Source organism: Triticum aestivum, chromosome 1B, assembly GCF_018294505.1.
Source record: "Triticum aestivum cultivar Chinese Spring chromosome 1B, IWGSC CS RefSeq v2.1, whole genome shotgun sequence".
Taxonomy (NCBI): Eukaryota; Viridiplantae; Streptophyta; class Magnoliopsida; order Poales; family Poaceae; genus Triticum; species Triticum aestivum.
Genome location: NC_057795.1, coordinates 167,192,074 through 167,204,049, shown reverse-complemented (window position 1 = coordinate 167,204,049; position 11,976 = coordinate 167,192,074). Strand labels below are relative to the sequence as shown.

General features: G+C 45.3%; 1 protein-coding gene across 1 annotated transcript; it reads right to left on the bottom strand.

The window, feature by feature from the left end:
* Positions 1 to 8,746: 8,746 nt before the first annotated feature.
* On the bottom strand, positions 8,747 to 11,610 carry LOC123113939 (transcription initiation factor TFIID subunit 13). The gene is made up of 5 exons (XM_044535274.1): positions 10,991 to 11,610; positions 10,864 to 10,901; positions 9,918 to 9,977; positions 9,257 to 9,331; positions 8,747 to 9,174 (listed from the first exon to the last, which is right to left on the bottom strand). Exons 1-5 carry the CDS (start codon positions 11,325 to 11,327, stop codon positions 9,061 to 9,063), a joined length of 624 nt encoding a protein of 207 aa, XP_044391209.1. The 5' UTR covers positions 11,328 to 11,610; the 3' UTR covers positions 8,747 to 9,060.
* Positions 11,611 to 11,976: the final 366 nt, after the last annotated feature.

The following is an 11,976-nucleotide window of genomic DNA, read 5'->3' as shown; positions in this document are numbered from 1 at the left end:
CAACACTAGATGGTTTATGATTAGGCTTCATTTGTTGCTCAAATTCTTTTGCCACAATCTGATTTTCACTCTTATTCTTCTCCTGTTTTGCTTTATTAGCTCTATTAATATCATCTTTCAAAATAGAATCAGGAGTCATAGGAAGCAAAGTAATATTTTTATCCTTATGAACAAGAGTATACTGATTGTTTCTACCATGGTGTACAGAATTTTTATCAAATTGCCATGGTCTACCAAGTAATAAGGAACATGCTTGCATAGGTACCACATCACAATCAACATAATCAGCATATGTAGAGATACTAAAATGCACACGAACAGTACGTGTTACCTTAACCTTGCCGCTGTTGTTGAACCATTGGATGTAGTAAGGATGTGGATGTGGTCTTGTGGTGAGAGAAAGCTTCTCCATCATCTCCATGCTAGCCAAGTTGTTGCAGCTCCCTCCATCTATGATGACGCGCACAGAACGTTCTTTCACAACTCCCTTGGTATGGAACAAATTGTGCCTCTGATTTTGCTCAGCTTGTGTGACCTGCACACTCAAAACACGTTGAGCAACTAAACATTCATACCTGTCAGCGTCTTCAGGAGCCATGTATTGTGTCTCATGATCAGAATCATCTCCACCATGTTCTTCATGTGTAATAAGAGCCAAAGTCTCCTCATCATAGTCACTAGCGGACTCATATCCACCATCCGCGGTAGCAATCATCACACGCGGAGATTTGCATTCTTTCGCATAATGACCTCCTCCCTTACAACGACGACAAATAATATCACTTGTGTGCCCTGTTGATGCCATGGAAGAAGAAGAACTCTGTGCAGGCCCAGCAGGTGCGCTCTTGGCAGATAATGGTGGTTGTGCCTGTTTTCTTGTATCGCGACTGGAGGAGGCACCTGATTGAGGTGCTGGTGCAGTTGAAGTAGAAGATGCACGCGGTATCCATGATGAAGGTCGGCCTGCAGAAAAGTTAGTTCGCGCCAATGTTTGTCGATCCTGCACTTCACGTTCAGCTTTACAAGCAAGATGGAATAAACGAGTGATATTAGTATACTCCTTATAGTCTAGAATGGTCTAATCTCTCTATTTAATCCACCCAGAAAACGTGCAAGCATAGCTTCATTCTCCTCAACAATACCACATCTAATCATGCCAGTTTGTAATTCCTGATAATATTCTTCTACAGAATTTTTTCCTTGTCTTAAGCGCTGTAATTTTTGAAGCAATTCACGTTGATAATATGGTGGAACCCAACGAGTACGCATAGCAGTTTTCAAAGCAGTCCAAGTAGTTGGAATAGGATATAATCTACAATGTTCAGACCACCATACACATGCAAAACTAGTGAAAGCACAAACAGCAGCGGCAACCCGTCTCTCCTCGGGATATTGTAAACATGTAAATCGTTGTTCAGTTTCTAACTCCCAAGTAAGATATATATCAGGAACATATCTACCCTCGAAAGGTGGAATATTCAATTTCAGTTTAGGAAGATGGTCATGATCTCGTACCTGAGGGAAAACCCTACCATTGTGATTATTTGCATGTGGACGACCAGCTGGTGGTGGTGCTGGTGGTTGCACGTAGTTCTGATTTTGAGCAACCTCATCCTCGTAATCTCCCACATAATCATCCTCCTCTGCATCAGCAGCAGGAGCCACAGAAGTATCAACAGCAGCACCAACAGTTTGGCCAAACGCAAGAGGAACACGGCTCGCTCGGCGGAGGTCTGTTTCGTGACGTGGAGGTAGTCGTTGTTGTTGTTGTTGGAGAGGTGTGTTAGGTGCAGCGGGTGGTGGTGGTGGAAGACGTGCGAGCAATTCATTAAACTTGTTATCGAGCTTTGTTTCGAACGTCTTCTCCATGCCATCTATCTTCTCCATGGCCTCTTCAAATCTGTTTAGCACATCTTGCACCTGTCCACTCATCATTTGCTGAAATTTATCATGCAAATCCTTATTCGTCATGTTCTCCCAGTCAGTCTCGTCGGCTTGTGATCCTGGCATGGTTAGCAGCAATAGAAACACACAAGAATATGATCCTACAGACTACTAACAAGAGGTGGTGGTGGGTGTCACAAATCCGTCAAGCAAATCTCAAATTCTTACCGGTTCTTACCCAGCAGCAGGCGGTGATCGGCAACCGTTGTAGTCAAAAACTCTCAAAGCTTGGGTAGAGCAATTACCAGGGAGAGTCAAACGCACGACGTAGATGTATGTGGAGCTGGGAAGGCTTATAATATGGTAGCAAAAAGGGTCAGCAATAAATTCAGAGATGCAAAGTTGAATAAACGCTCAACGACGGTACTGTGCTGGTCCTAGGCTAGACTGTGCTAGAGACGCGAGCCTAGAACACCAACAAAATCACGGCGCGGCACGTAAACAAGGAAAAAGCACACTCTAGATTTTTTTCGCTCTTTTTTTTGCGCTGTTTTTTTTGTGCTGTTTTTTTTTTTTGCGAAAAATCACTATAATGGCGAGTGTCTCAAAACTCTTCCTAGGTCAAACTGACAGGATAGGCACGAAATTTTTTTCGACCAATTTTTTTTTCCGAAACCTACTCCGGCAAGGAAACACGAATCGGAATCTAGATGGATCTCAAAAACAAACCTAATATGACAAGAACTCGGGTTGGTGGTGGATATATGGTGGTAGATGGCAGCGGTGGTGGTATATGGATACGAATTCGAAGCGGTGGCGGATAAGCGGTGGTGGTAGATGGCAGGGGCGATGATGATGGTGCGGCGGCAGCGTGACAACTTATGACCAGAACTCGAAACTCTAAAAGACTAGACTCTAAGACCAGCAACTAGACACGACGATGCAACCGCAAATTCAACAAAGCAAAACCCTAAAAAGATTATGCAAAGGCTCAGATTGGTTCGGATATGGGACTAACCCTAATTTTTTTTGTGGCTTTTTCGTGGACTGTAGGTATGAAGAACAGACTCAATCTAAACTACGAAAAACTGTAAAATCTCACCGAGCAACCTGGAAATCTGATACCACTTGATAGAGGCAAAGGTGTCCCGTCTTTCGATGAGATGATGGATATCGCTTTGGTGGAAGTCGACTTTGACGATCCGACTACGAACGTGCGAGGACGTCGCGCCTTAGCAATCGCTAAACCAACTCCGAGAGGTTATTGACCACGCCGGAGCACGATCAACCTGACCACGAGGGTCTGTTTCCTGTGAGCAAACGAAGAACAAGCAAGAAACTAAGATTGCAATCTGGATATTGCGAATATAAGATGAAAGCTTTATTAATCAAGGTGGGGTTCTGTGACGCCTTTGTCTGGTCGTTGAACACAAACGAAGTACGCGAAGTTGCAGCTATGGCGAACTTTAATCTAAATAAAACCCAAAGTCTAAACGGTGCCCTAAGGGCTGTATATATGGAGGAAGAGAGGGGGAATTCCGTGGCCCTTGGTGGAGGGGTCCGAAATCAACCCTATCTCTTGTTTCCCCACACATACGGACTCTAAAAATAGCCTATACTTATGTATTTCGAAATTACATGGGCCTGGCCCAATAAAAAGGTGATGCAACACCTATAATAGCCTCTGGACGAAATTTATGAAGTGACATCTTGTATATTTCGTCCAAGGCTTCATGCACTCGTTATGGTGGCTTCAAAGACCTGAAATCATCACTTGTAACTCTGTTCTTGTTCCCCTTGCGCATGCCATCATCTCCATGCTTGTTCTTGCTCCAATGTTCATCCTTCTCCAAGCTAGGCCCTTCATTTGTAAGCAAAACAAATGTATCCAATTTAGGCAGCATCATATTCTCATGAACATTAGAATCATTACCAAGAAACGAAAGTACCTGGTAATTTAGTTGGCGTGCGCGAGCTCTAGTAATTGGTCCAGTATGTATAGCAGCAGGGGCTGTGGGTGTAACAATGGTATTGATGTCCTCATCACTTTGTGTGCTACCAAACGTCACAACATAAAAGGGTGATTATAAATGTGCTCTACAGGTGTCTTCGAAGGTGTTTGTTGGGTTGGCATAGATCGAGATAAGAATTTGTCACTCCGTGTTTCGGAGAGGTATCTCTGGGCCCTCTCGGTAATACTCATCACTATAAGCCTTGCAAGCATTGTCATTAATGAGTTAGTTGCGGGATGAAGTATTACGGAACGAGTAAAGAGACTTGCCGGTAATGAGATTGAACTAGGTATGATGATACCGATGATCGAATCTCGGGCAAGTAACATACCGATGACAAAGGGAACAACGTATGTTGTTATGTGGTTTGACGATAAAGATCTTCGTAGAATATGTAGGAACCAACATGAGCACCCAGGTTCCGCTATTGGTTATTGACCGGAGACCTGTCTCGATCATGTCTACATAGTTCTCGAACCCGTAGGGTCCGCACACTTAACGTTCGATGACGATTCATAATATGAGTTTATGTGATTTGATGTACCGAAGTTTGTTCAGAGTCCCGGATGTGATCACAGACATGCCGAGGAGTCTCGAAATGGTTGAGACATAAATATTGATATTGGACGGCTATGTTCGGACACCAGAAGTGTTCCGGAGAAGTTTCGGATAAAACTAGAGTACGAAGGGTTACCGGGACCCCCCGAGGGGTCAATGGGCCTTCATGGGCCTTAGTGGAAGAGAGGAGGAGGCGGACAAGTGGTGGGGCGCACCCCCCAAGCCCAATCCGAATTGGGGAGGGGGTCGGGCCCCCTTTCCTTCTTCCCCTCTTCCCTTCGTTCCCCCTCCCAGTTGGACTAGGAAAGGGGGGAAACCTACTCCTAGTAGGAGTAGGAATTCCCCCTTGGGGCACACCCCATGTGGCCGGCCGGCCCCCTCCTCCACTCCTTTATATACTGGGGAGGGGGGCACCCCATAGACACAAGTTGATCAAGTTGATCTTTTAGCCGTGTGCGGTGCCCCGTTCCACAGATTTCCACCTCGGTCATATCGTCGTAGTGCTTGGGCGAAGCCCTGCGCCGGTAACTTCATCATCACCGTCACCACGTCGTCGTGCTGACGGAACTCTCCCTCAGCCTCAACTGGATCTAGAGTTCGAGGGACGTCACCGAGCTGAACGTGTGCAGATCGCGGAGGTGTCGTGCATTCGGTACTTGATCGGTTGGATTGCGAAGACGTCCGACTACATCAACCGCGTTACATAACGCTTCCGCTTTCGGTCTACGAGGGTACGTGGACACACTCCCCCCCCCCCCCCCCGCGCGTTGCTATGCATCACCTAGATATATCTTGCGTGATCTTATGAATTTTTTTGAAATTACTGCGTTCCCCAACAGTGCCCCCCTCGGGGCACCCCTCTGGTACTTCTTTGGCCATCTTGTGTCTTCTAGTCCAGAAAAAATCACCAAAAAGTTTCGCTACGTTTGGACTCCGTTTGGTATTGATTTCCGCCGAAGTAAAAAACAAGCAAGAAACAGCAAGTCGCACTGGTCACTATGTCAATATGTTAGTCCCAAAAATGATTTAAAGTTGATATAAAATGATTGTAAAACATCCAAGAATGATAATATAATAGCATGGAACAATCAAAAATTATAGATACGTTGGAGATGTGTCATGTCCACAGCTTCCCATCGTCTCCTTGACCTCCACAGGTAAATGTCGACATCATATCGTCTCCCTGAGGATCGATGGTGTAGGGGCACATGGACTAATCAGTTCATTGACTGAGCATGAGTTGTGTAGTTTTCTTTTCCTTTTTTGTTTGGTTCAAGATTAACTTCCTGAACAATTGATGGCCTGTAAGTGCATAGGCCTAGTTGAAGCACACTTTCATGCAGTATTACCCCTGTTTGTATATCTTCCCAACGAAGTGCTTAGGCGGGCATTATGATGAGTGTTTTGGTCACACTAGAGGCATCACTAGTCGCGGGTGAATTGAGTAGCTGGTATCTGCACGAATGAGATGGTTACATAAGGAGAGTTTTGATTTACATGAGGTTTTGGCAAAATTGGATTTGATTTAGGTATGGGTAGGGAATCACAAGAAATGTTTCCATTTAGTTGAGATTTTAGCAAGATTTGATTTAGCTAGGATATGGGTAGGGGAATGCAAGATATTTTATTTATTTAGTTGAAGTTTTGATAAGATTTGATTTGATTTGATCTGGGTATGAGTGGAGGAACACAAGAAAATGCGATTTAGTCGAGGTTTGTTAAGATTTGATTTGGAAATGGTAGCGGAATGCAAGATTATTTTTTCGATTTAGTTGGGTTGTAGGCAAGATTGGATGGTTAATACATGATGTGAAGGAAAAAACTAAACAGTGGAAGGGCAAAGATGGAAGCAAACATACAACAACGAACTCCCATTTAGTAGAGATATTTCCACTTTTAACTGAGATGCAAGTGATTAGAGAGTCTCGTTTCTCCCTGGGTTGGTTGGGTTGGTTTGGGTGATTCCGAGCAGTCTAAATATTTTCCACGGGTTTGTAAAAGCCTGCTATGCTAAGCCTGCCTGGCAATTTAGCTGTCCTTGAAGGCGCAAAGTCGCCTTGGTGCAGTATGCCTCTCTCTTTTCTGGGACCAACTAATTAACGGGTACCCTTTCGAGGGATACTCAGCGAGCACTCGAGAGCGCTTTTCCTATTGACATGTGATGCACCCAGGCCCAGTCACACGCTGGACGCACCGAAGGACGAGTTTTTTTTAGATTTCTGCACACAATTTTTTTTAATTTTCAGATTATGCTTGTTTTTTAGGTTTTCCTCATTTTTTTTGTTTTTTTACTATTTTTTCTCAAGCACACGTGCGAAAAGCACAAATATGCTTCTCCGTGAAGCACACCAGTACTTTTTCGGGAAACACATTTGTGCTTCCCAAAAGTTAAAAGCACAATTTTGTTTCATGAAAAAAACGCAAATGTGCTTTGGTGTGGAAGCACATTTGTGCTTTCCACGTTCGTGCTTCGTCGTGAAACACATTTGTGCTTCTCACAAGTGTGCTTCCTTATTTAATATGGTTTTGCTATTTCCCATGTGCCTAAATTTTATGTTGCATCAGTCACTTTTTTCTTCTTTCTTCCTTTTTCCTTCCAACCTGGCCGGCATAGAACAACCCGACTATCTATTTTAGGGGGAAGTGATGGCCTCATTATATATTTTAGGGGGAAGCTACAACTGCATTATCTATCTTAGGGGTGGGGTTGCAAGGGATCGTCAGAGGTTTTCACCGGTGGTCTGGGGCTTAGAGGGATGGTCGGGGCATTGGCTAGCGATGGCAGTGGTGGTTGGTTGAGGGAGGGGGCGGCGAGCCGGTGTGCGGTAGCGCCCGCCGGATGCAGGGGGTGGAGGTAGGCGAATGGGCAGGGAAAGCTGCGGGGAGGAGGAACTATCGTGCGGGAGGAAGAAGATGAACAAGTCGCATCATGAAATTGAGGCCGTTGGATATTGAGCCGATCGTCGGGAAACTAGGTAAATGATGGAAACCTTTTTTCTAGGCATCTGTTAAAATAGACGGTCCTTATTTAACAAGGTAGTTACCCCCCGGCTGATACAAAAGGACCAAGAGCTTACTTGGCAGAAACCTGCTCCAGGTTCGTATAAGCTGAATACTGACGCAAGTTTCTTTGATGATGGAACAAGTTTAGTTGTTGCAATGCTTAGAAACTCTTGAGGGGAAGCTATTGCAGGAGCTTCCGAGCTAATTGACCAGGTCCTTAATGCCCAAACTGCTGAAACTTTGGGGCTGTTGCGAGGTTTGAAGCTTCTTCCAGAGATTGGGTCCACCAAGGTGACAGTCGAATTAGATTGTCTAGAACTGATTGAAGCATGCACTGAAAAAACTGAGATTTTGGGTCCCAATGCAGCAATACTTGCCGACTGTCTTCATATTGCTCATGAAATTCCTGGAACTTGTTTCAAGCATTGTCCAAGGAAAGCTAATGGATTGGCACATTTTCTGGCTAGGTACTCTTATGATGTTAAGCCAAGTTTTGTTTGGGCAGTTGTTGCTCCTAATTTTTTACTTTCTCATGTACTCAGCCATGTAACACTGTCACAATCTAAATAAAGTGCCATGAGGCTTTCCTTCAAAAAAAAAAGTAGTTATCTTTTTTTTGCGTGGAATACATGTCCCATTTATATCATAAGGATCTAGTATAAGCCACCTATATGTCGACCTGACCAAACTGAACAAATAGCAAAAAACAACAACCAAGAAGTAAAATTACAAACAAGATTGAAGAAGCTTGACACCAACACCCGTCACATGCCTCTGGTACCACACTAGCAACCATCAAAGATAAAAAATAACAGATCACCTTCACACCCAAGCTCGACGCGGCTCCATCGCTAATATGCAATTTTACGGACCTCCAAAGTGGTTCGCCAAAGGCAAAATCATTACCGTTGAACGAATCAGACCGGGACAACACCCCGAACACGCCATCAAACTCCAGATCTGGAACCCCCACAAGACTGCAACGTCGAAGAGGAAATCATACCTGCCATCCACGTAACACGAACCCAACACATGATCCATCATCTTTCAGATGCCACTAATGCAAACCACAATTTGCATCCGCTCTTAGATTACCTTCCGAGGCTCTTAGATTACCTTCCAAGGTCCGTGCCGGCGCTGGATCAAACGCCGTCGCAACGGCAGAACTCGAGGACACATGCCCACCACAAGGTAGTTATCTAATTGCCCTTGATCAGCCACATGCAACAAATACTACTTCCTCCGTCCCGAAATGTAGAAACGTTCCCGATTGTAATGTGCGCATATTATAAACGTAATACCGAGTTAGGGCGGATAGTGCCTGATATCAAAAGATGACAACCAGATTTTTATGCCTAGTATGACTGGGCAAAGCGTACAACCATCCATTCATCACAGTGGAAAGTGCTACATGACGCCAACTTGACAGGCAACAAACTCTTCTTTTTTTCCGAATAGTTTGGATTGCTTACCATGTCACGTGGTAATAGTACTCCATATACAAATGGATGAGCATCCAACTGGAGCAATTGCATCGTCTGACCAGTTAGTGCAATATTGCAGATAACATGGTAGTCTGTGCGGCTGCTCAAGGATGCATATATCACTCATTGGTTACTACTAGTGTTTCTTCATTCACATCAAAAGCTTTCCTTGCTTGCTTGAGCTCTTCATTCATGGAGAGTAACTCGGTAGCGCGGTGCAGTTTACGCATATCCTGGGGGGGGGGGGGGGGGGGGGGGGAATGTGAAATGCAAATGCTTAGCTTTGGCTAACTCTGGAGATACAAGTGACCATACCTTTCGGATAAGGTAAAGAAAATCCTCTGTCAAGAGCTTCCCCCTCTTTGAAGCCACATTCTGAGCCTTGTGGACCTGGGAAAAAAGGCACGCCATGGATTCACTCAGCTATGGAACCATAAGCTATTCTAAAAAAAACAATGGAATTATAAACAGCCATGAGCTTGAAGCAAACTGGCATAACTGGTTAAATATAGCGCAATTCTGGATTTCTTGGTTCAACATGAATGGATTGTGTTGGAAGGTTGTGGCAGGTAGATGAGTTGCTCATATGTGTACACTACATTTACTTGAAATCAAATTGACTCACTATCGTACAGTGCAAGATGTCGATCCATATACAGATTATTAATCAAGAAAAATCAGTTACCCAATTATGTCTATTTGCATAGGAAACTACCCAGAACTTCCTAAGTGTACTTAATGGACTCTATTGAAAAGATGAATAATGGTTCAATGGGTCATGCTATCCTCAACAAGACCTTCTATCTGTGAATAGTGTGTATTCTTTTACCAGGCCAAACATAAACTACATAGTTGTACAAATGGCAGAAATGGGTCACGCAATCCTCAACAAAACCTTTCTATCTGTGAATAGTATGTATTCTTTTAGCAGGCCAAACATAAACTAAACAGCTGTACAAATGCAAGAGAAACTTACGAGGTCAGTAACATATTCTACAACAATGTCCTCCACAAGTGCAACTGTTTCTGGAAGTGGCTGAAAAACCAGCAAAAAAAAAAAGGTCAGTTGCATCGTAAGTCCAGAGCATCTAAGATTTAAAAGGGGGATGACATGTTTCTTTACTCCGTCTTTTTTTCTTTTTGAGATCCCTAGTAGGAGCATTGACTTATTTACTATGCGAAGAGTGAAACTAAAATATTACAAGGCACACCAGGCTATCCACACAGCAGCACCCAAAAAGAAGTGAGAGGCAATAGATGCTGGTTGGCAAAAAACTAGGGGTTTCTCTAGGACCTGCCCAACAGAAAGGCATCCGGTTCGGCTCGCCCCGAACATGAGAGGCCAAATGGCCAGTAGCTACTCATGATGAAAAGACTAGCAGTTCCTTCCACACATTCAACATAACATAGATGAACAGCACACATAATTTTAATTTTCAATAGAGATTACATGCGACCACTATCCATATGCATTGACATATGTTAGGGATTGGCTGTTGTCTGATTGCAAAGGTGTAAGCTAACCAACAATCAAAATTCATTGATAAACACAGTCTAAGCAAATACTTCCTCCGTCCTAAAATTCTTGTCTTAGATTTATCTAGATACGGATGTATCTAACACTAAAATATGAATAGATACATCCTTATGTAAACAAATTGAAGACGAGAATTTTGGGACGGAATGTACCAATTCCAGGTATATCCCTTTTACTTCTCTAAATATATTTCAAGTTTTCAACCATTAAATACTAACATGGTAAACCCACCCCTTGTTTGCTACCACTCTTCTTGCAAAATGTCACTTATGGCCCATTGCATCCTGAATTCTTAAATATACTACACTGACTGCATTCTGTTCTACATAATTCCTAACCAAAAAATTAGGGAACCAAAGAGAGAATTGGTAATGGGCCAGCTTACATTTGGATCGTCCCCAAACCCATACATCATGTGCTGCACTGAAAGAAAACGAATAGGAGTGAGCCATAAGTATGGGGAAAATAAACAGAAAAGAACTAACAATTCAGAAAACAGAAGAAGGCCTTACGGTCCTTCTGGAAGACGCCGCGCTTGCGCTTAAGGCTCGATGCGGCTGCGTCAGCGCCGCCGACGGCGTGGGGTTGGTTGGAGGAGGACGCCTGGCCCGGCGCCGCGGCATGCGCCGAGGACTTGGACTTGCCGGCCGCCGGCGTGGCCGGGGAGGAGTTGTGACCGTGGCCCGAGGCCCCTGCCGCGGCCGAGGACTTGGACTTGGCAGCCGCAGGCGTGGCCGGGGAGGGCTGATGGCCCTGGCCCGAGGCCGCTGCCGCGGCCTGCCCCGAGGACTTGGATTTCCCCGCCGCTGCCGCGGCCGGGGCAGGGTGATTGCTGCTAGGGTTCTGCATCTCAGCGCCGGGGGGCAGGACAGAGTGGCGAGGCAGGGTCAAGAGATTTCGGCTGGCTACGCTTCCCAGCGGCGCCCGGGGATCTTGATCCGTCGGGCTCTGGCTCCGTCTAGGGCTTCCCTGATAGGTACTGCTCGCGGATCTATTAAGCTGTGGCAATTATCTGGGATACAAGCTTGATTCGATACACAAAATGGCGAAGGGGAGGACTAGGGTTCGGAGCCAGGGGAAGGAGGTAGCCGCCGGGTTCGCCTTGATCCTCTGGATGGATCTCCTGGATGGTGCCGTGGAAGGTAAGTAGTAGTCTTGGCTGGGCCTAATGGACCCATTCTGGCCCAGCCACTCTTGCGTTGGCCTTGATCTGTCGACGAGGCCGTGCCGCTCCTGGTCCGTCGTTGTTGGTACGTGGGGACGGCATGTCAGGGGTAGTGGCGCTGACATCCCCCCTTCTTGTGTCGAGGCTTGACCCCAAGCCTCTGCCTGAGGGAACTTGTCGAAGAGCGCGGCCTTGTTCTCCCAGGAGGTGCCCAGCGTCGAGTCAGGTGACCACTGTACCTGGACTTGCTCAACCATCGCGCCCGCCATCTTGCGCCAACGTGTTTGGAGGATTGCCACTGGTACATCCTTTGCGTCTTGTTCCACCGGCAAA

What these genes read in the sequence shown, in the direction of transcription:
- LOC123113939 (XM_044535274.1), bottom strand. Translation starts at nt 11,327, where the DNA reads ATGCAGAACCCTAGCAGCAATCACCCTGCCCCGGCCGCGGCAGCGGCG. An exon ending in CGGCGTCTTCCAGAAGGACC is followed by an intron (nt 10,902 to 10,990) that starts GTAAGGCCTTCT and finishes GTTTTCTTTCAG; the next exon opens with TGCAGCACATGATGTATGGG. An exon ending in TAGAATATGTTACTGACCTC is followed by an intron (nt 9,332 to 9,917) that starts GTAAGTTTCTCT and finishes CTTTTTTCCCAG; the next exon opens with GTCCACAAGGCTCAGAATGT.